Source organism: Mustela nigripes, chromosome 15 (genome assembly GCF_022355385.1).
Source record: "Mustela nigripes isolate SB6536 chromosome 15, MUSNIG.SB6536, whole genome shotgun sequence".
NCBI lineage: Eukaryota > Metazoa > Chordata > Mammalia > Carnivora > Mustelidae > Mustela > Mustela nigripes.
The window spans coordinates 31,295,303-31,318,462 of record NC_081571.1 but is presented as its reverse complement, the minus strand read 5'-3'; the positions used below and the strand labels follow the sequence as shown (position 1 = coordinate 31,318,462).

Sequence of the window (23,160 nt, the reverse complement as noted above, 5' to 3'; positions counted from 1 at the left end):
TTTAAACGTGCACCAAGGCATATTCCCAGACTACTTGCCTTGTGAAATACAACATCTGTAAGCAATGCTTTGCCTTAGGTCTCCTGAATAGTTCTGCCTTGGAACAGCTTGGCTCTTCTGCTATCTGAGGATTCCTCTCTGACTCTACTTAGATGGGCTTCTTGCTTCTTCCTAGGACTCATCATTCATTGTCCTTTTAGAGACGTCTACAGCTCATGTTCGATTTAGCTTCTTTAGCAAATGGACCACACCCAACCTGAAGCCCCATTATCTTCAAATCTATGGACTCTGACCCCAGACCCTCACTGTATTTTGTGCTCATTCCTCAGGCAGGCAAATGAGAAGAGAGAATTAAAAGATAGAGCTGAGCAACAGAGATGTGTTTGTGGCCAGATTCTGTCACAGACAGGAAAAAGCAAAAAGTCCTTGCCTGCCTTCAAGGGGCACAGCTGTCAAATCAGTTGTATAGAAGCCAAAGTGATGGGTGGAGGAGGAGCCAGGCAGAGTCAGCCTAGAGAAAAGTATCCTATGAAGGTTTCCTGCCACATGGTTTTTCAAGAATTTTCAGGGGGTGTCAGATCCTTGGAGATAGAAGGTGAGGCCACCTCCTTTAAGGGGACTGACCTTTTCTAGGGGCCAGATGGTGATAGAAATCCCAGCGTTACAGGTCTCTGCCTCATCTCTGCAGGGTGGTGGCCATGGTCTCCAGATGGCAGGCAGAGATGAGGTGACAGCCTCTTTTGCTCTTATTTCATTTTTTAAAGTACTGTTGCTGGTTTTTTTTCCCAGTGCATCCATGAATTTAGTATGACATGAACTATATATTTCTAAATATCCTTTGTTAGTATGAAGTACCGGTAAGAGCTGAATTGGGCAAAATGGAGAGGCTAATGAATTTGAGAACTGTAGAATCTGAGAGCATTTGGAAGCTAGAGTTCTAGGTCACCAATATGATAGCTATAATGCTGAGATGGTAAAAAGGGTGCTCCGCAGCTCAGTGAAAGTCTTCAGACAGAGAAGTTATAAAGATGTGACTGAGACTAGTAGCAGACAGTAGGGATGTCCTGGGGTCCAATGCTGACATATCCTTTTGAGGTCACTATGGCTCCCTTGAGAAAGCCTGTCAGCTATCCTTTGTGGCTTAGAATTTCTCCACATATTCTACAACCACAAACACTAATGAAGAGAAGAAAGCTCAAGAAGTTCCTTAGTTAGAAAATGTAGCTCATGCACATTTGGTATTCTGAGATAACAGTGGATGACATGAGTTAGATGGTGGAAAGGAGAAACAACCAGTTGGTTATCTTGGTAGTGGGGAGAGTGGGGCTGAAGATAATAGCTTTAGGGTTTGGCTGGTTATTTCTGTCCAGTTAGCCATCTGGGTAGTATCCTGGCCCTGGCCCATTTTGACCTGGCCAGGTAAAGAAGAGACTCTGTCTATGGAAGGATATAAATGTCATTATAATTTATTTTCTAAACAGATATTTTTGATAAAGAGGTGCGAACAATAGGTAAAAACTGTGAGTGTACCAGGATTGTATGTGATTGTACCAGATAAAAATAGGATATAAAGCTGCCCTGAATATAAATACAGGGGAGTCTCCAGACCAGATTAATCTTGTTGATGCCTTTGTGGAGGCAAAAGATGACCAACACGAGTATCCCAGTGGCTTCTGGCATAGGTGGAAGTGAGCCAGCCACTTGTTGGAACCGCCATGAAGTTGGTTTAATATTACTGAAAGGCAGGGAGCTTAGTGAGGAAATCCATTATGGAAGTGGCCCAGGGGAACTGAATGCTTGGCAGGGGCACAGGGAGCCTTTGGCTTCTCCCAGCAGGTATTTGTTCTTGCGTATAGTTGTACATCATAACATTCCATCACTTTCAATTTTGACCTGCAGTCATCAAGTCATGAGTCAAGGAATGGTGCACCTGGGTGGCTCAGTCGGTTGAACTTCTGACTCTTGATTTCAGCTTAGGTCTTGGGTTGTAAGATTAAGCCCCATGTGGGGCTCTGTGCTCAGTGTGGAGTCTGCTTGGGATTCTCTCTCACCCTCTGCCTCTTCCTCCACCCATGCTCGCTCACTTGCGCACTCTCTCTCTCAATATAAAATAAAAAAAATAAATCTTAAAAAAAATAAGTCATGAGTCAAGGAAAAAAATAGACCCTTAAGTTGGCCGAAGTGAACAAGTGAACAGAGGACAAAATTCATGGTAATCTTCTATGACATGTAGGTGATTTGAGAGAAACCTCTCTTTGAGGGCAAGAGGAGGTTCTACCTGGCCTTTTCATATGCTACTTGCCATTTCTGGATGAGGGACAGGAAGTCCAATACAAACTGGAACAGAGGATGGAACATTGTGGTGTCACAAAACCCTGTTCCCAAGGGAGATGGTGAATCAGATTATTGAAAACAAGGAGAGGACACATTTGCCATGTCCTGGCAGGAGGGACTGATGGATTCTGTACAGTATCTAAGAAACAAGTGTTATTTCTGGAGAAAGAGTTGTCTCTTTGCAAAATGGCATTGTCCAGTCACATTTTAATGAGAGGATGTTCTAGCAGAAAACAGCATTGACTTTACTGAGACCAGGTAAAATGCAAGCACTTTAGTGTATCTGGTGTGGAGAGTTAATAATGATTAAGAATCAAATAGGATGGGGTGCCTGGCTGGCTCAGTTGGAAGAGCATGCAACTCTTGATCTTGAGGTCATGAGTTTGAGTTCCACATTTGATATAGAGATTACTAAATAATAATAATGATAATAATAATAATAATAATAGTAATAAACTTTTTAAAAATTGGTAACACAATGGACATTTCAGCAGCCTTCAACTGAGGACTTCAGTTCCTCCTGGAACTTAGTTGAGAATTCTTAAAATTACATAAAGAGTACAGCAGAAGAAGAACTGTTTATGATAACTTTAAAAGTTATGAAAAAAGACAGGCAAATATTAAAGTCTGAATGGCACAGGATTTGAAACCAAAACCCAAGCAGCACCTTATAAAATGTTGACTTCTGTTTCCCGTAAAAGAATGACATTTCCTCAAGCCAGACACAAAGATTCATCAGACTTTATTTTATGGCACACCTCTTTTCATCAGGAGTTTATATGGCAATGTCAAAATAGCTACTGAGCAGCTAAAAGAGAGAGAGAAAATTATAGCCCATTAAACTGTTAAATAGAAGTTCTGTAGGAATCTTGTTACACCTATTATACTCTGTCTATAGGTGTGATGTTTCAAGATAACAAGATCTTTGTAAGAATCTTATTACAGCAACTGATAAGGATAGCAACCTGTATCATCAAATGTGAGGTAAGGACACACTTTCACAAGAAGAATTTTAAAATCAATTTAGAGGTAGGAGTAGAATATGAAAAAGAGATTAGGATCTTAAATATTTGGGCTCTCAAAGGGTGTTTAAAAAATAAATTGTATAGATGCTAAGAAATGTGATACCCACTGTTCAAAAAGATAACCTTTTTCATTTTAAGCCAATGCTGATTATTTCCCCCTTGGATACTTGAACCCAAATTCACATCCTTTCCTCTGGAAGAACAAAAGCCTAAGATGTTTTTTGTAGCCTTTCAACTGGAGTTTATTCTATCCCTGTGAGTTTTCCCTTCTCCTGGTGAAATCCACACAGGTTCAGTTTAACCTATTCGTATTTTCTAGTCCCCTCCCCTCTGGTCACATTTCAGATGGTGAATGCAGATGTGGACTGAACAAGCTTAAGGAGGGCTACCTCTTTTGTTCTCTTTTGTTCTGCAAGCATCCTGGCTTTCATGTGGCCTAAGGTTGCACTTCTTGCTGTGTTTTGACAGCCACATACTACAGAGAAAGGAGATCGTCCTAACCATGAAATGACGTAGGCCAGTGAAGCAGAAACCAGAGGTAGTCAGCTACGTGAGAGCTCAAGTGGACTGGCTCCGAGGAAACCAACTCTGCCCTGTACAAGGTTGCCTGCTGACATCACAAGTTCCATTGTGGGGAAATGGGAGCCAATTTGTTCCAGGATGTTCCAATTTGTATCCCAGGAAATATACATATAAATACAAATAAGAATCAACATTAGCATGGGGCTACACTACACCTCTCTAACATAGTTTAAGGGCTTAAAACATCAAGTAGAAGACGGATTCCCTAAAGCCCAGGAAGGATTCAAGGTATCTTGAAAGTTCTGCTACTTTACAGCCTAGATTCTTATCACAGCGTTTAATGCTTCCTGACCCATAAGTAGGCATGCAATATTTATGCTCCGCATGAGTTGAGTATTACCTACTTTTAAAGATCTAATCACAGGACATTTCTGTTGAGTTTCATGTGAATTAACTAATAAATAGCCATTCTTATCTGCATGTTAATGTTTCATTTGAAAAGCAAAGCAGCCAAACAATGAGGAATGAGAGACCTTGGAACAGCTTGTTCTAGGATCTTTGTTATCTTGTCATAAGTTTAAGACAATATTCAAAGTACTTCCCTTGCCTTTTGGATACCTAAACCAGGGGAAGTTATCTAATATCGTGTATGCCATTGGCTTACACGAAAAGGAAGTGTATTTCACCTTTGCAAAGACATTTCTCTGAAGTTGTGTATAATATTAAAGCAGTTACAATTTACTTATATTAAAGGCTTTTGAAATGTTCAATTACATTTCTGCTTCTTTGAATTAGAAATGTCTGCAACATAAGTTTGTTTGTTTTTTTAAAAATTTATTTAAGTGATCTCTACACCCAATATAGGGCTTGAACTTAGGACTTCTGGGTCATGAGTGAAAGAGTCACAACTCCTCCAACTACAGGTCACAGGCACCCTATAACATAAGCTTTTTTATAAAACTTTGTGCTTCTTCTTATTTTTTTTGTTTTGTTTTTTAGATTTTATTTATTTATTTGACACAAAGAGACAGTAAGAGAGGGAATACAAGCAGGGGGAGTGGGAGAAGGAGAAGATTCCCCACTGTGCAGGGAACCCAACGCAGGGCTCGATCCTAGGACCCTCAAATCATGACCTGAGCTGAAGGCAGATACTTAATGACTGAGCCATCCAGGCGCCTGTGCTTCTATTTTATAACTAACTCTGTACCAACAATTTGAAGTCAGTAGGACAGTGATATCATTAGGACTCTTTTGTGAAGTAATTACATTTATGCATGATTGTTTCTGAATTTCAGACAATAATATATTACATTTTCTTAAAATACAGCACATCTGTATTTTACTTATTGGAAGTTAAGTCAGTAATTTTAGCTATGACTATGATGATTTAAATCAGAAGACTTGTTCTATTTGAGCATGAATTTGAACAGCATTCAAATTTATTTTGCTAATTAAGAAGTCTTTAATTTGGAGTGGCACTTCTGAATTATCATCTGTACTATTTGCTAATAACTATAGTTGTGATTTTAGAAGTCACTGGGCATTTAATGAAGACCTGCGATATATGAAACCATCACTTCATATCATGTTATAATGGTTGAGATATGCTTCTGTCCTTCAAGAGATTCACTACAAAAGAATTTGGTAAAGTATGTTAGGAAGTTAGGAAGAATATCAGACCCCACTATAATATACATACTTTTAAGACGAAGGCATGATGAGATAACTTATCTTTTACATTTAAAAAGCATTTTTACATGATTAAATGACTAATGAAATTATAATGTCCACATTTTTCCACTTTCAGAATGTTTTACATTAGCTTATTAAATAATGTAAGCATCCTCCAAAAAAGGTGGTCTGCCCCATTATCTTTTCCTGTATTGCCCCTCGTTCTGCAGCAGGAGTGTGTATGGATTTATCATCACAAAAGAAAAAACCAAAATCCAAAAACTGAGCATTGTGACAAAAAGACTCCACTTCCCTCTCTTACAAGAACTGCCAGCTGGGGCCATCACTCAGGCAGGAAACAGGAATTCAGCGAGTGGGCCAAAGGGAGACTCAAGTTTTCCAACAGGAAGCGACATGGAATCTGCTTCTGGCTGTCAGAGATTGCTTGTGTAAAGCTCCTGGGGAAAGATGATGCCTGCCTTTGTAGTCGAAAGGTCATTAGGGGGGATTAAGCCGAAAGGCTAGCTTTGTGTAGCATGCTTAGTTCCACTGACAGGTAGAACCAGACAACCAGCTAATTTTAGTCTGAACTATGGCATTTAGTGCTCCAACATGATCTAGAACAAATCATTCAAACTTGCTGTTCAAACAGAACATTCATAATTCTTTCATGGGTATATAACCCAAGTGTCTTGGCTCCATTAGACTATGTAAACAAATGAAAGTAACATTTCTATTAAATCGCAAAATTACTTTGGAGGAGACACTACCAACTTGATTACTAGAAATTAGCTCACTAAAATGTTCCCTGGGGACATGTGAGATGTTCCCCAGCACAGTTTTAGGTGCACTTAGACAGAGCCTGTGTTCTCTGACTTGTCACACTGGTGCCTTGGCTCCCTAATACACCACTGTTTTTTCTCTCTCCACACACCCTTCTGTAGAGAGCACGGGCTCCTACACCATCCCAGGCATAGAACAGGCCTGCCATTAAACCCCCTTGCCACAGAGCAGATTTGATTTATAAGATTTATCAAGACTTTACTGAAGATTCCTAAGGTTAGAAAATGATTAAAGGAAACAATTTAGGTGATATAAAGAAACTTTCTTTCCCACTTCATTAAGTGGACCGTCTCCAGAGCTGCGAAGTGGGGCAGAAATCAGGAAGCTTTTCTAGAATGAAGGGAAACAAACAAACAAACAAGGACAAGAACAAGAAAAATAGAAAATATCTTACTGGCTGGGGCCACATAGTCAACTTTGTTCGGAGCTGAGAAAGAACAAAGAAATAAGGATAGAGCCCAGAGTTGGCTTTGTCTGGGGGCTTGGCTGACCAGATATACTGTCATTTTGGTCTTGTGGAACATTTACATAGACAGGAAAGTTATTTAAGTTTTGGTTTGCCGAGGTGGTACCCTGGGCATGAGTAGTGCCATCTTGGGCCTAGAAATTTATTTGAACTGCTTAGCAAGGGAGAGAAAAATAGAACATGGAGTAAGCTATGAGGATACCTCCCTTCCTCTTTTCTTTTTTTCCTTTCCTTCCATTCCTCCTTCCTCCCTTTCTTCTTTCCTTCCTTCCAACAAACAGCTATTAAGTAACTAATAACACTATGTGCCAGGCATGTGGAAGTAAAAACAGATGTGGTTCCTGCTCATGGATTCTATGAGGGAAAAGAATAGGGAAAGACCAAATAATCAATCAAATAAAGATCATTATAAGCTGATAAATGCATTGAAGAAAAAGTAGAGTCCAGATGGGGAAGAGCTTACCTAGTCTGGGGATTTAGGACAAGAGTTCTTAAGGAAAAGAGAATACAGCTGAATGCTGAAGGAGACACAGGCATCCAGAGGCTCAAGGGGTAGACAGAGGAAGACACTGATGCTGAAGGAAAACCACCTGGAAAGGCTCCAAAGCAGAGAGGGTCTGGCCCTATTTTGAGAAAGTGAAAGAAAGACTTTCTGAGAGGGAGAACTAATAGCAGAATAGAGTAATGTAGATCACAGTTGGAATCACAAGACACCACCTAAGTTTTTTAAACAGGAGTGACACTGTCAGATAGAAGCTTCCCAAGAAGAAATGCCAGCCCTGTGGGGAGAGAGCACGTACTTCAAATAGCAGGCACGAAAGACAAAGCTAGGAGCGAAGTAACTGTGCTGGGAAAGGAAATATGGATTTTGTAAACTAGATAAATTTTATTTTCAAGTATTAAAAAAGAATGATCAACATCCCCACAAAGCTTGTATACAAATGCTCAAAGCAGCATTATTCATAATGGCCAAAAAATGGAAACAATCCACAGGTCTATTAATGGATAAAAGGATAAATAAAACGCACGTTACCTATACAATGGCATCATCATTTGGCAATAAGAAAAAATGAAATACTGACATAAGCTATATGCATGACCCTTGAAAACATTATGCTAAGTGAATGGAGACACCAATGACTACATGTTGTGTAATTCCATATATATGAAATGTCCAGAATAAGCAAATGTATAGACATAAAGTAGATTAGTGGTTGCTCAGGGCTGGGTGTGAGGTGGGGGATTGACTGCTAATAGGTATGGAGTTTCTTTTAGGGGAAACAAAACTATTCTAAAATTAAATTTTTGTGATGATTGCACAACTCCAGGAATATACCAAAACATATTGAATTGCCCACTTTAAAAAGGGTGAATTATATGGTATGTGGATTATATCTCAATAAAGCTGTTAAAACAGAAAGTAATTTTAAAGAGAATCCAGGCACTAGGGACATCTGTAGAAATGCATCTCAATCCTAAATTTCTCTTGCTTCATATTCATTGTACTCCAAATAATTGTAGTTACAAAAGACACCACAATGACTGTCTTGCTAGGGTGAGTTGGGAGGATTTATGGCTCTATTAATACATGCTAGAATGATAGAATTGAGCCCATTGTTCATCTAAATTAGCAGTACCAAGCAGCTGTTTCGGTTAATCATTATGAGGACTGCAAACAGAACTGAAAAGAGCACTCCCATTTTTTTCAGCATTAAAAAAAAAGGTCTTACTTTGCTAAAATAATGCCTTTTCTCTTTTTAGCATTTTTCCTTTTGAAAAGTAACCCCAAAATGTTTCTTGAAATCTTATTTTCATTAGAATTAAAATGTTAGCTTAACTTTAAAATGTTACCTCCGATCCTTGAATTATTTTCTATTTCTTCAATCTTGATGGGGAATATGTGAACCATTATTTATTAAATACTACTTAGATTCAAAATAGCTACAGGGAATATGAGGTTGAGCAGGTGGCAATGCTTCCGTTTTCACACTTTGAAAGGGCCAAGGTTTCTTAGGGAAGAAGCATTCCTGGTATCTGTATTAACCAGTCTCATAGTTCCTCAGCTGGTGTGTACGTGTGTGTGTGTGTGTGTGTGTGCAAGCGCAGGCACATCCAATTTCATTTGGCTTGTGCTGCTGACTCTCAGATTTTACAAAAATTTCATTTCCCTTTCCAGCTTCCGTCTTACTGGTGCCTGCATGCCAAAGTGTAATTCAAGCTTAACCACTCCATGTGTAGGCTAGTTAAATTGTCTTGTTTTATGTATGAGGAATCTGACACTCAGGAATGATAAGGAACCTTGATTTGGTTGCTTTACCAGTTAATGAGAGGTCTTCCAGTTGGAATTTGTCCCCTGATTTCTGTTTCTTGTAGGGAGACATTTTCAGTTTTCTAGCCTTCAACCTCTGTCTTTTAAAATTTTATACTTAGAAATAAATATCTGCACTGAACATCACTTTATGTTGTTTTTTTTTTTTTTTCTCTAGAACCAACTTTGGGAATAGACAGAAGAGGTGGTTATCTGAGTGGTGTATGTGGAGGGAAAAAAATCAAAGGTGACTTTCCTTTTGGGAAGTTCATTCTCCCAAGTAACAAAAAAATTTCCATTTATCTCTCTTACTGTAATTAAATAGCAGTACCTGAAGATGTATCCAGATGTTTTTAACAAAAGGGAGCAAACATTACCAGGGCTCTGACCTAATGGATTCTAGAAAAGCAATGTCAAGGTCATTGGAAATTAAGCCTTTCAGGATTTTGGCTCTCTTGGACTATAAATCTTAATCTCCTTGCTTCCTCTGTGACCTTCTTAAAATCAATTTTCTGCAGGGGAGAGCTTTAAACACAAAAGGGTAAAGCGTAGATGTCTCTTCCCTCTTCAGAATTTTCCGAAGATTTCCCCTGCATTTAAATTCCCAACTATTACTTTCTTAGCTTACAAAGTCTTGCAGGCTGTGGCCCATGTTTGTTTTCTTCTCCAGGTTTGTTTCTTCTTAACTGTCTCATATTTTCCCCTTCCAAGCCAATTTAAGGCCTCTGACTTAGCTGTTTCCTTTGCCTGGGATGCCCTTCCCTCTGAGGTTTGCAAGCCTGTTATGCAAATCACTCCCTAAGTATCTCCCCCAAAGTTCCGCCCCTAAAGCAGCCACCCAATCACAATCACTATCGCATCATTTACTGTATTTTCCTTGCATTGAGCTTGACGCCAACAAACATTTCTTCTTTCACCCCTCCTCCCCATAAGCACTCTAGAACCTAGACTCACTTGTCATCATCACTGCTCAATCGACGGCCTGGAGTAGTGTCTAACATTTGTAGCAGCTCAACAAAAATTTGTTGAATGAAGACGTGAACGTAAGAATGCACCCGTTGTTCCCTGCCCCCCTCCCCCCCAAACAGTACAAAACTCATAATGAGGATAAACTTCAAAAGGTCTTTCTCATCTATCGGGTATTTCCACCCTTGACTAGATGTCCGTGGGGAGACTGTACACCTTGATTGGGTTAGGCCTTACGATTCTAAATGTAAATAATCACACATTAGCTTATCGTCTGGGGCTTGGTTTCTCCATGACCAATACTTTACTTCCTGATTGCAATACCGCGTGAATTGGTAAGGGTGAGCACTAGGGCCCGGAGATCCCTTGATGCTAATTGTTGAGGTTTGGATGGGGCGGTCGGCCTCGTGCGCTGTGAGTGGTCCTCCCTAGAGATGCTGGGGAGAAGGGGCGGAGCTACCCCAAAGGATGAGCCTTCCTTGGGCCGTCAGATCTGACGGGCCTGCCGCTTTGGAAAGAGCCCTGGCAGTCGGAAGACAGCAAAGCTAGCCTGTGGCGAAGAAGCCCAGCAGACCCCAGGCGGTAAGACCAAGGGGTCCAAAGAAAGAAAGGAGATAGGGCCTGAAACCAAACCTGCCGGGCCAGCCAACGCTTGGGTATTTTGCCAGAGGAAAGGGTTAAACCGTTTCCAAGGTAACGGATCAGGAAGCGCGCAAGACGTTCGCCGCAGGTTCGTAGGTCAGCCAGGCGTTTAAAGCTCCCACGACTGAGCAGATTCTGGCCAATAGAGAGGCCGGCTGCCCGTCACGTGACGCGCGGGGCCGATCCGCTAGCTGCCCCAGAGCACGTGGGAAGGTTTTTCCTGCTCCTTTCATTTTTTAAAAGCCCACCCACTTTTGCGCGGGCTTGGTCACAGAGTTCTTCTCGCGAGAGGTGCCGCAACTTCTCGCGAGAGTGAGTGGGAGGCGTGGGGACTAGGTGGTGCTGCTGACTGGAACTGCGGCGGCGGAAGCCGGGGGTGGGCAGTCTGGGGGCGGGCCGCGGGGAGGGGAGGGGGGGGAGGGCCGGGGGCCGGTGCGGGAGGGGGCGCCCGCCTGCTCAGCGGCTCGCGCGACTGGTCGTTGCGGGCCGGTGATATGCCTGTGAGCTGCGGAGCCTGCGGCCCCCAGGTGAGGCGGCTGCGGATCCGCCCGCAGCATAAGCCGCGCGTTGGCCGGGGTGGCGGCGTGGTGCGGGGCCGCGGTCGGTGGAGCGGTCCGTCCCCTGGTGCCCCAGCCTCTCCGCCGGCCCGCAGTCCCTGCTCTGATTTCGGGGCTGCCCAGAGCTGCGCCTTGGCTCGGGGGTGGGAGGAGGGCGGCAGGAGCTGGACGGTGGAAGGAAGCCCGCAGCACCGGGCCTGGGGGGAGGGGGTGTCCTCGGGCTCGAGACGGGTCCCTTGGGGTCCAGAGTGTGGTGGCGGAGTTGCGGCCCCTTTGAATGACAAGCTCAGTTCCCATCCCCAGGACGGTCTTCAGAGCCGGGTATCTTCGGTGCGTCGCGGAGCGTGTGCTTAGTTTGTGTTGGTGGTGCGCGCACCGGAGCTTATACCGGAGGAGGACGTTGCACTTTGTCCCCGAGCAGCATCCTTCGCTGTCAGAACCCCAGAGCCGTGGAACCAGGCGCAACCCAAATCTTGAGACAGAAACGGAAGGCGTCAAGCAGAGCTCCTCGGAATGTTGGTGTTTGGATTTGCTGTCACATTTTCTCTGGGGCTGTTTGTTGTTAATGGTTAAATGCTGGCCATCCATATCCTGAATGGATTGGGTATACTTTTATCATACCAGGCACCTACTCTGCTTTGCACGAAAATAGTGGATGTGACCGAAGTATTAAACACGTTCGTAAAATGGCAATGGTAGTGGAGTCTAAACCATGGCAGTGGTATAGCTTGGTAGCAATTCTGCTTTCCGTCTCTTCCAAAATCTTACTAAACTGGAAGTGGTTTAGGCTTAAGATGTTAAGAAAATTTCAGGCCAAGAAATACAGTTGACACGTACCTAATGGCTTTAGTGCAAACCAGAGTTAAAAATTCTAGTTCTCTTTTCAGCCTTGTAATTATTCAGTCCCTCGCAAAACGTGTAAGGTTTTCTTGGCTTCTTCCCACCGTGTGAGGGATGTTATAGTTATATTGACTGACACTGATTTTGGCATGTCTGGAGATACTCAGAACGTACAGAGTACTCAAAATATAAGGTACTCAGTAATGCAAGGATTGTTTTAATGTCTTGTTTGTGATTTTAGAGTAATTGGCAACACAGTTCCTGGCATGAATAGTGTCAGTTAAAATAGTGCATTTTAATGAACCCTTTCAAACATCTGGTTACCTTTTTTGAGTAGTACCATGGTTTTTCTTACTTTCTTGTGTTCCTTCTGGCAGAAATACCCAGGGTTGACAGTGAATTTCACTGTTAGTTGTGGCTGTGAGTAGCAGAGCAATTTATGAGAGATCAAAGAATGTAAGGCAGTCAGAACAAATGGATTCCCAGGCTGAATTGGTAACTAGTGATTAGTGGATGTACCCCGATAACTGCAGTATTTCTAAGGGCCTAGAAGTATACTTCTAGGCAAGTGATATTTCTGAGTTGTTGAGGATAGGGGACTTGCCGAAGACCCTGAACCCACTGTAAGAGCTTCTTTAGTTTCTAAATTCTAGGATAAATCTAGAATCTTAAAAAATAAATAAATAAATAAATAAATCCTCCTTTACCTTTAGAGGCTAGCAGAAGGATAGTACATTAAAAAAAATTTTTTTTAATTCCAGAAATTTACTATCTTGTAAAAGAAATCAAGCCAGATGTTACACTATACGTCATTTTTAGGGAAATTTCCACTTATTTAAATAGGCAGTGGAGTTCTGTTACATTCTTGAAGAAAATGTGGAAAACTTAGGGAATATCTTTTTGAGAATGGGCAAAAGAGACTGGTCTAGATTTTAAAAGTTCCCTACCATTCCATCTTGGCAAACTGATTTTCAGGGAGAGCAAAATAGAATTTTTTGCTAGTCTTATATTATAGCCTTTTGGTAAGGATTTCAAGCTTTTAGCATGTAGATATTTGTCGGTTTTGTCTTGCTTTTGAAAAATAATTGAAGGGGGGGTGCCTTGCTGGCTCAGTTGGTGGAGCATATGACTCTTGATTTTGGGATTGTAAGTTTGAGCCCCACATTGGGTGTAGAAATTTCTTAAAAATAAAATCTTTAAACTAGAAAAGTAATGAAATAGTTTTAAGTAGGATAATTATTTAGCTAAGCCGAATGTATTCTTTTTCTGTTAGGTGGCCTGCACTTTAGTAATAACGTCAACCACTTGGAGGGAGGAAAGGTGGGACAGGTTAGGAAAAGAGCTACACTTAGTTTGAGCTTGACTTAAGGGTGTATCAACTGGTAAGGTAGGGAAAGGAAAGAAAAATACTCTATCAGTTTCGAAACAGACCAAAAGGATCTGAATGTCTTTATTCTGCTGCTCATATTTGCATATACAACGTCATTTTATTGTTAAATACTTACCAAATAGAGTAAAGGTGGTTGAAGTGTATAGAGGCTGAACAGGTTAAAAGGTGAAAAGTTAACATTTATTCTGAGAATGTTTCATGAGAAAAAAATTAAGTGGCATGGTCGTCTGGAATAGATGGGATGTAACTTGAATGAAAATGAGGCAAAATATAGAGTTTGGGCTTTGGAGTAAGGCAGACTACTACTTAATTTAGATGAGCCTCCATTTCCTCACCCATGATGGTGAAGAGTCAAATACCTTAAAGTTATTTTGAAGCATATAGTGGCTGCTTATTCAGTCTTTTTCCTTTGACCTCTTTTAATGGCTTTAAGATTATTTGGCTGCAAGAGTCAGAAATCCATTTGAATGAACTTAGTTTAAAAAAAGCATTTGTCATAATAGTCGGAGGACTGCCTCTGAAGTCCATTGCATGAAGTCCAGCTCAGGATCCTGGGAACTAGAAAAATTTCTAGGCAGTTAGTTACTGTTCCAGTAACTATGGGAGCCCATGGTCTTGTCTCTGCTACTCTGGACTCTATCTGTTCCAATTTCTTTTAAATTGGCTCTCTTTAAAGCTCTTGGTTCCTACCTCCCTCTGACTTCGGTTTGCATGAAACTTTGCTTTGCTGTGGTGGCAGCTCACTTTGTGTTTGCAGCATGCTTCTCAACAGGTGTCTCCATATCTTCATTCTGAATTTCTGAAAAGATAGTCCTTGGCCCAGGTATCAACTAGTGTGGTCCCTGTGGCTGAGGATGGAGGAAGATGGGAATGGGAAAATGGATGAGAAAGAGGTGTAGGTGTGCCTCAGTTTGTACTTTTCTTTTAAGATTAAAAAGAAGTTATTTATTTGAGAGAGAAAGCAGAGTGAGTTGAGAGAACGCCAGTGGGGTGCAAGGACAGAGGGAGAAGCCGACTCCCTGCTTAGCAGGGAGCCCAGCATCTTGACCTGAGCGGAAGGTAGACACTTAACCACTTAACCGACTGAGCCACCCAGGTGCCCCCAGTTTGTACTTTTTTAGACTGGGAACTTACTGCAAGTTCCTAACAGAGGGGACAGACAGGGAGGAAATGTACTTTGTACTCTAATGTACTCTGGTGTACTTTAACATCCTGCCGTTTGAGTCCCCCCCCCCCCCCAGCCCCACACTGAACGTGCTTTCGGTAATGATCTCCTTCAAGACAGAATATTCTAGGTTTGTAAGTTAAGGTGAATTATGTAAGCATTTTGTGCCTCAGTCTCTTTATATGTAAGATGGGTGTAACAACACCAACTTCTGTTGTGAGAAATGTGAATTCTGGGGGTGCCTGGGTGGCTCAGTTGGTTAAGCCTCTGTCTTCAACTCAGGTCATGATCTCAGGGTCCTGGGATTGAGCCCCTCATCAGGCTCTCTGCTCAGCGGTGAAGAGTCAAATACCTTAAAGTTATTTTGAAGCACATAGTGGCTGCTTATTCAGTCTTTTTCCTTTGCTTTTTCCTTTTGCTTCTCTGCCTACTTGTGATGTCTCTCTCTCTCTCTCTCTCTCTCAAATAAAAAAAAAAATCTTAAAAAAAAACGTGAATTCTGTTTAACAGCAATTAAGCAGTGCCTGACTGGCACAGTATAATGATGTGGTGTTAACTTCTACTGACTGTGTCCTGTGATTGAGATTCCTGCAGCATTCAGATATGGAAGAATATCATCTCTACCCTTAGGAGTTTGGGAGTTTAATACTGACCATTCCAGACATAAAACTATTTCTTGTTTCCAGTGATACTAAATCTTTTAATCTCTACTTTTCCTGCTTTTCCAGCTGCCCTATATTTGTGGTATTTGCTTACCTGCCCAGCAACCCTTTATCATGGTTGTCCTCTTACATTTTCTTGATCTTTTGTTCTTTCCTAGTCTGTAGGATCAGCGTTCAAGTTCTGTATGTATAGATGGTTCCTAGAATAACAACTGTAGCTCTGACCACATCCAACTAAATGTATGTATTTTAGGTGCCTTTTGATACTACGTTAACATTAAACGCTATCTTCAATTACCCTGTAATTGGCAAAGGCTCCACTTTTCTTCCAGCTCCCCAAGCTTGAAACCTCAAAATTATCTTTCACACTCTTCTTTCTTTTTTATGCTTTATATATCCCATCAGTTAATAGGTTTTGCATAGGCTTTTAGGAATGCCTCATAGGTACCAAGCACTGGACCACTGGCAAAGCAGACCCATTCACTCATTCCTGCTGCTGGCAGAGTAGGGTAGAGCTTTATTACTATTTGCAGGAGCTACTTAAATGTCTTTTCAACAGTATATTCTTTGATTTATAATGTCGTAGATGCCACTGATAAAGAGATGTTTTCCTGGGTTAAAATTCTAAACATATTTTTTGTTAAAATAATCTTGTACTTGGGGATTTAATAGAAGATTAACAATATTACTTAAACTTCTAAGCCATGTATTCACTTTGAAAAGCACAGCCTGAAGATTTTAGGGTTTTTTCTTTTTTTTAAAGCTGTATTTATTGTTGATATATATGAAACTAGAGAAGCAAGGATCTTAATAGGTAATCATTTAGGTCATAAACAAATTAGTCTTTTTTTATGATTGATTATTGTTTTGAGAGAAAACTAATAACTGTTAGCTGTGGTATTTTTAGATTTTATGTCAAACGGCAAGTCTCTTCCTAAGGAAGAAGCAAACATTTGAATTCCTGCTGTATCAATTCCTGCTTTATCAGGTCCTGTTTGTACATATATTATGTAATTGCATTCTTATAACAGTCTGTGAAGATGACCCTTAGCTTCCTGATTTTGCAGAAACGGGAGATAGCATCAGCTTTGTGCCACTGTTTTCCTATGAGGTATTATTCTGGTTTTGTTTTGTTTTTTTTTTCAATGGTTGCTCTAGGGTTTATGAGATAACTTTAACTTATAAATATCATTTTTTTGTATACTGTAGGAACAGCATTTTTTAAAACTCTAGCCCACCACATTGTGTGCTTTATTTTGTCATGCCTTTTACTTGTGTATGTTGTAAACCCCATTATATGCTGTTATTATTTTGGTTTAAATAGTTATTTTTTAAATAGATAAATAAGGAGAAAATATCTCTATAAAATATCTTTTGTATTACCCTCATATTTACCCTTTCAAGCATTCTAAATTCCTTGTTTAGGTTCAGACATCCATCTGGTGTTGTTTTTCTCTTGCCTATTATTCTAGTGGTGGTTGGCTGGTGATGAATTCTCACAGCTTTTTTCATTTAAATAAACTTATTTTTCTTTGATTTTTGAAAGATATTCTCATTGGGTATAGATATCTCAGATGACAATTTAAAAAAAAAAATTACTTATTTGAGAGAGAAAGAAAGAGAACACATGCACGAGCGAGGGGAGGGATAGAAGAGAGGGAGAGAGAAAGCCTCAAGCAGACTCCCTGCTGAGCACAGAGCCCTATGTGGGCCAGGACCCTAGATGAAATCTAACCCATGACTTGAGCCGAAATCAAGAGCAGGACACTCAACTGACTGAGCCACCCAGACACCCCATTAAGTTGACACTTTTTTGAGCTGTTGCTCAATTATTTATGGCCCAGCATAGTTTCTGCCAAGAAGTCTGTTGTCTTTCTTTGTTCCTTTGTATGTGATGTCTACTTTTCTCTCTTGTTTCTTTTAAGGTTTTTCTGTCACTAGTTTGCAGAAACTGTGTTATGATGTACCTTGGTGTGGTTTTCTTTTTGTTTACTTTTTTAGGGTTTGTTGATGTCCCTTGCATCTGTCAGTTTACGGTTTTCATCAACTTCTGGAAATTCTGAGCCATTTTGTTTTCATGCAGTGCTCCTCTCCCCCTCATTTTTGGGGATTCCAATTACTTTTCACAATCACTGAGGCTGCTTTGTTTGTGGGTTTCTTCTCTCTGTGCTTCATTCTGGATAGCTTCTATTGTTACATCTTTTAAGTTCACATTCTCTTGCTGCTGTCTAATCTGCTGTTGATTGTACCCAGTATGTATTTTATTTTAGATTTATTTTTATCTCTAGAAGTTTGGTCTGGCCCTCATATTTTCTGTTTCTCTCCTTATGACTGTGTTTTCTTCTTGCTTGAGTATACGGAACATATTTGTAATATAGTTTTAACATCTTTTCTGTTCATTCCATCATCTTTGTCATTTCTGGATCTGTACTTAATGATGTTTTTCTTCCTGGTTATGGGTCATATTTTTCTCCTCCACTGGTAATTTTTGGCTGTGTGCTAGCCATTGAGTTTTATGCTGTTGCTTGCTTGATTTTGTTGAATTTTTTTTTTTAAGAGTGTTGCACAGTAGGGGTTCATAGGTTATTTGGAACCTGTTGGATTGTGTTGAGGATTGCCTTTAAGCTTTGTTAGGGTGACTACAGAACAGCCTCTGGTGTAGTGCTATGGAGGCCATCCTTTGCCTGACATATTACAAGGTTTTTCCCACTCAGGTTGGTGGAAGTGCAGATTATTCCGAGCCCTGTCTGGCTCCAGGTATTGTTTGGCCTGCTGCTCTTTGGTAGGTAATTATTCCCCCAACCTCTGTTACTTGGCACAGATCAGTTTCTGACCAAGGACCCTAGAAGAACCCGTCTGCAATTCTCTGATGCTTTCAGTCTTTGTGAGCTCTCTCTCCAGTGAACTGCCCTGCAAATTCTAGTCTTCGTGGCCTTCCCAGACTCTGATCTCTCTGTCTCTGCAACTTGGTGAGACTGCTTGGCTTTCTTCTCTCTGTGCTGTGACCTGGAAATAACCAGGAGCTAGTGTTACCCTTCTTTTAGCTGTCATAGGCCTGAGTTACCTGTTGTCTGATATCTGAAAACTCATGTTTCATATATTTTTCCCTACTTTGTTGTGTTTATATATAACAGAATATTAATTTTTAACACTTGACCATTTGAAATTTGGCCAACATGTTTTTGGAGCATTTATTATAAATATGTTATCAAATACTATAGAATTAGAAATTCTTGGAAACTTTTATATTTTCACAAATAATTCATTAAATGTAGAAATATGTGTGTAAGCATTTAAAGGTATACTTTCTTTTTAAAAGACTTTTTATTTTATTAATTCAGTAGATGTTTGACTGCCTTCCATGTTAGAATACAAATACAATAAAACATTTTTGTCCTCAAGGAATTCACAAAAGGAAGGAAGCATGCAAACAATGGCACCAAAGGAGTAAAGGACAAACCACTCTGGGACCATAAAGGATGTGGCTACTGTTTGGGCAAAGAGGGATAGATGAGATGTACCAGGTCTTCCTCAAGAAGGGAAGTCCTTGAACTGATCTATGAAGAGTAAGTAGCAGTTCAGCTGGTGAAAGAGAGGGGAGATTGGCAGGAAGTTTAGGAGGGATTGGGGATTGACTAGATACGGTAATCTGTATGCATTGAGGGAAAAGCTAGTTTCCAGCTTGGCCTGATGGCTCAGTTGGTTTACTGGCTCTTACTAATGGAATATAGAAGAAGATTGTTTAGAGAGAAAGTTTTATTCAATTTTTGGACATTCTGATTTAGGAGTAACTGGGATATTTAGTCAGAAATATCTGATAGAAAATTGGACCAATGGGGGGGCGCCTGGATGGCTCATGTCATAATTATGGAGTCCTGGATTGAGTCCCAGAGTCCCATATCTGGCTTCTTGCTCAGCAAGGGGTCTGCTTCTCCCTCTGACCTTCCCCCTCTCATGTTTGTTCTCTCTTATTCTTTCTCTCTCTTTCAAATAAATAAATAAAATCTTTAAACAAAAAAAAAGAAAAAAGAGAATTGGACCAAGGAACTGAAACTTAGGTGCAGGAACTGAACTAGAGTTAGGTATGAGGGAGTTATTTGCACAGTTAAAACCAAAGGTAGAGATTAACTATCCTTGGAAAACTAGGTAGAATGAGTTCCACGAAGGACAAGGATGGTGGGTAGAAATGTTAGCATTTGAGTAACAACTTGTGAAAAAATTTAGGGAAAGAGACTAATGTAATGGCTAGAGAGATAAGGTGTTTCTCAATCAGAAACTAGAGACGGTACTCGTTAAAGATGGAGATTTCAGGGTTCCATGTAGACCTGAATCTAGATCGTTGGGGGTGAGAGGGGTATTAGAAATAAGCTGATCCACATGTGTACTGAAGTTTGAGAACCAGTGCCATAGAAAGAGAGTCAAGATAGGTTAAGAGTGTTGGTAGAAGACAAGGAAGGTGTTTGAGAGACTCCTTGGCTTGGTTAACTCATGCTATAAAAAGGTCAGGAAATAGATGTCAACTTGAAAATTTCTTAGGCCCGAAGAGAGTGGCAAAGACTTGTATTTGTTTTCTGATTATGAAAGAACTTATGCACATCCAGAGAAATAAAACTCTTTTAATTGTGTTTACCCAGGTAAAAAACAATGTTTATACCCATTTCGTAGATGTTTGTTTTTACATTGCTTACATAAATACACACTTGTAGTCATATAGATTTTATAAAAAAATGGGATACTCTGAACATGTGGAAGCTTGTCTTCTTTTACTTAACAGTGTATCATCTTCCCATACTATAGTTATATGACATTTCATAATATTAAAAAAGTCCCAGCATGCATGACCACTGTCATAAGTTTAGTCTATATCCACTATAGGATCTCCTAGACATGTACAATATACACACAGGGTTGCATGTGCATGTAATTATTTTTTAAAGCCATGCAAGGAGCACATACTGTGTACACTGTTCTGCAACTTGCTTCTTACCTTAATATTTTATGGACATGCTGTCACATCACTGTGTATTGATCTAAATCCAACAGCTGGTAATAATCAGTCATACAAATGTAGTATGATTTATTTGAATCGATGGACTTCTAGATTATTTTTAGTTTTTTTTGTTTTGTTTTGTTTTAGTGAACATTCTTTCACATATATCTTCATGAATTTTGTGCAAGTATATATGTAGGATAAATTTTAGGAAAGGAAATCACAGGATCCAAGATAAGTGTAATTTATTCAAAGTGTCCCATATGTCTGTTTTCTATACTCTCTATAATTGTTTCTCTAATGCTTTCATCTGTTTTTATCCTGTGATGTTTCTTAAGACTTCGTTGGCGTTTCAGTATTTTAAGCAATATCCATTCTGCTTTTTGGTTGCTTCTAAGGGGATTTCATTTATTTCATGGTATTTTAATTTTTTAATTTATTATTTATTTGTTTAGTTTTAAAGATTTTATTTGTTTATTTGAGGGAGGGAGAGAGAGTGCATGCACACACAAGCAAGGGAAGAGGCAGAGGGAGAGGGACAAGCACACTTCCCACTGAGCAGGAGTTCAATATCGGATTCGATTCCAGGACCCTGAGATCATGACCTGAGCCGAAGTCAGATGCTTAACTGACGGAGCCACTCAAGGGCCCCTATTTCATGGTGTTGTTTTTATATGCTGTATTTAAAAAAAAAAAAAAGATTTTATTTATTTATTTGACAAACAGAGATCACAAGTAGGCAGAGAGGCAGGCAGAGAGAGAGGAGGAAGCAGGCTCCCTGCTGAGCAGAGAGCCCGATGTGGGACTCGATCCCAGGACCCTGAGATCATGACTGGAGCTGAAGGCAGAGGCTTTAACCCACTGAGCCACCCAGGTGCCCCTATATGCTGTACTTTTATTGAGCTCCTCTACCAGCTTTCTTTTCAGTTGTTTGCCTTGTCTATCTATACTTCTGTCTCTGATCTTTCAAAAGAATGATCTAGTTTCATTTTAATTTTCTTGACTGTAAAAAAACACACTTAGTTATTCCCATAACAAGGGAATCTTGTTTGTTTACCTATAACAGGGCACAAATCAAAAAAGCATTTAGTGGGAAGTTTATTATCATAACACAAAGGTGTTTAGGGGAAAATACTGTAGTTTTGCCCCTCTTGTGAAGTCTGTTTGAAACTACATTCTCTCTCATTTTGTAAGATGGTGAAGTAACCCTGCTCTGTTGGTCTTTCTCCCCTGTTTGTCTTTGCTTCATTTCCAAAGATCCGCTTTACCCGAGTATGAGTCATACCATCTCAGGTTGGATTCACTTGAATGGACTGTCGCAAAGATTATTCTCTGATAGATTTTTCCCTTTGTGAGATAGTATTTTACTTATGTGTTTAAGACAAAGGGATGGAGTAGGACTCAAAATGAGTGAAGATATAGAACTAAATATAGTTTCTTTCTTATTAATATAAATTCTGATGTACCATTCTGAAATAGGAGTTTTGGGTGGCATGATAATATTCATCTGGATTTTTTCTTTCTTTCTTTAGTGTATATGTATTTTTTTTTTCCTTTTGTGTGTGTTTTTAGTGTTCCTTCATAGGTCTATTGAATGTTGGGTTCCATTTGCGTTAGTACTCAACTGTGAAGAGAGTGTTCTCTCTAGGTCTGCTGTTCAGGAGTATTGTCGGTAGAGCACTGGGGTAACTAGAGGCGTCACATCCAGACAGGATGTTGTCTCTGAGCACCCTGGCCGCCCCCAGCCTCCTTGTCACTCTTGTGTTTCAGGGGCATGGCTTGTCACAGCAGCTTCCTGTGACCAGCTCATCTAGATAATTGGCCCGCTTCTCTTCTGAGTCAGTGTGTAATCTTTCCTCCTGTGGACTTGAGTTAGCAGCTGCAAAGGCGATTGCTGTTTCCCATCTCTTTCCCCGATTTCACCCTTTCAGTAATCAGAAAGTGAAGATGCTTTGTGTGTGCTGCTTCTCCGCCCTTCAGTGTTGTTTTGAATGCGATCGCATCATGGGGAACCCCATCCGGGTTATTCAGTCACTCTCCTGTTTCTGGCACCTAGAAGGCTGCTCATTTCTATTATAAAGTGTGATGAACCGCTTTTCAAACCTATACACACTCCAGAGGAGCCATTAGAAGCCTGGGTGTTAGAGTTTGGTTTGGATTTGAATCTCAGCTCTACTGCTCACTGTGTGGGTCTGGGCGAATCGCCTAACTTCCCCAGGCCTCAGTTTGTCTCATTGTAAATCTGGAATACCATTCTTCCCATCCTGAGGATTACATGAGACGTTCGCATAAATCCCTTAGCAAAGCACTTGGTGCTTTATAAGCTCTCGTTTGGATCCTAGATGCTTCAGGATCATTACTTTCTTTGATGAATTCCCAGAAGGAGAATTACTATTTTATAGCAGAGGAAGATTTTCGAGGTTGGATCTGTATTACACAGTTGCCCACATGGAAGGTGCCGTTTGATTCAGCTGCTGCGTTAGAGAATTCTGCTTTTCTGGAACCCTTGTGTTGGCTTTTGTATTTTACAAGCTTTCTGTAACGTTTAAGGCAAGTCCCTTTGCCTCTGAGGGTTTCTAACAGTTGAAGAGAACTCTGTGGGGAAAAAGGAGAGAGTTGGCCTGGGAAAAATAAAAAGATTACTGTCTTTCTTTGGCCACATAAACTTTTATATTTATACCTTGTTTTGAGAATTTGACCCCTTGATCACTTTGATCCATAAGTAAATATTTTAGCTTTTCTTTTACTTACGATGTATAGTTTCTGAAGTACCTCCCGT

General features: G+C 40.3%; 1 protein-coding gene across 4 annotated transcripts in view; it reads left to right on the top strand.

Annotated features, from left to right (window-relative positions):
• Nucleotides 1–10,597: 10,597 nt before the first annotated feature.
• AKAP11 (A-kinase anchoring protein 11) overlaps nucleotides 10,598–23,160 on the top strand; it is a 48,298-nt gene continuing 35,735 nt past the window's right edge. For 2 of the 4 annotated variants that reach the window (XM_059378153.1, XM_059378150.1), the window contains exons 1-2: nucleotides 11,199–11,304; nucleotides 18,794–18,957. In XM_059378153.1, coding sequence (XP_059234136.1) covers nucleotides 18,951–18,957 — 7 coding nt within the window. In that variant the 5' untranslated portion in view covers nucleotides 11,199–11,304; nucleotides 18,794–18,950. Of the gene's footprint in view, nucleotides 10,718–11,198; nucleotides 11,305–18,793; nucleotides 18,958–23,160 lie in introns of those variants that run through there. The other 2 variants (XM_059378152.1, XM_059378151.1) reach the window with 2 other exon arrangements.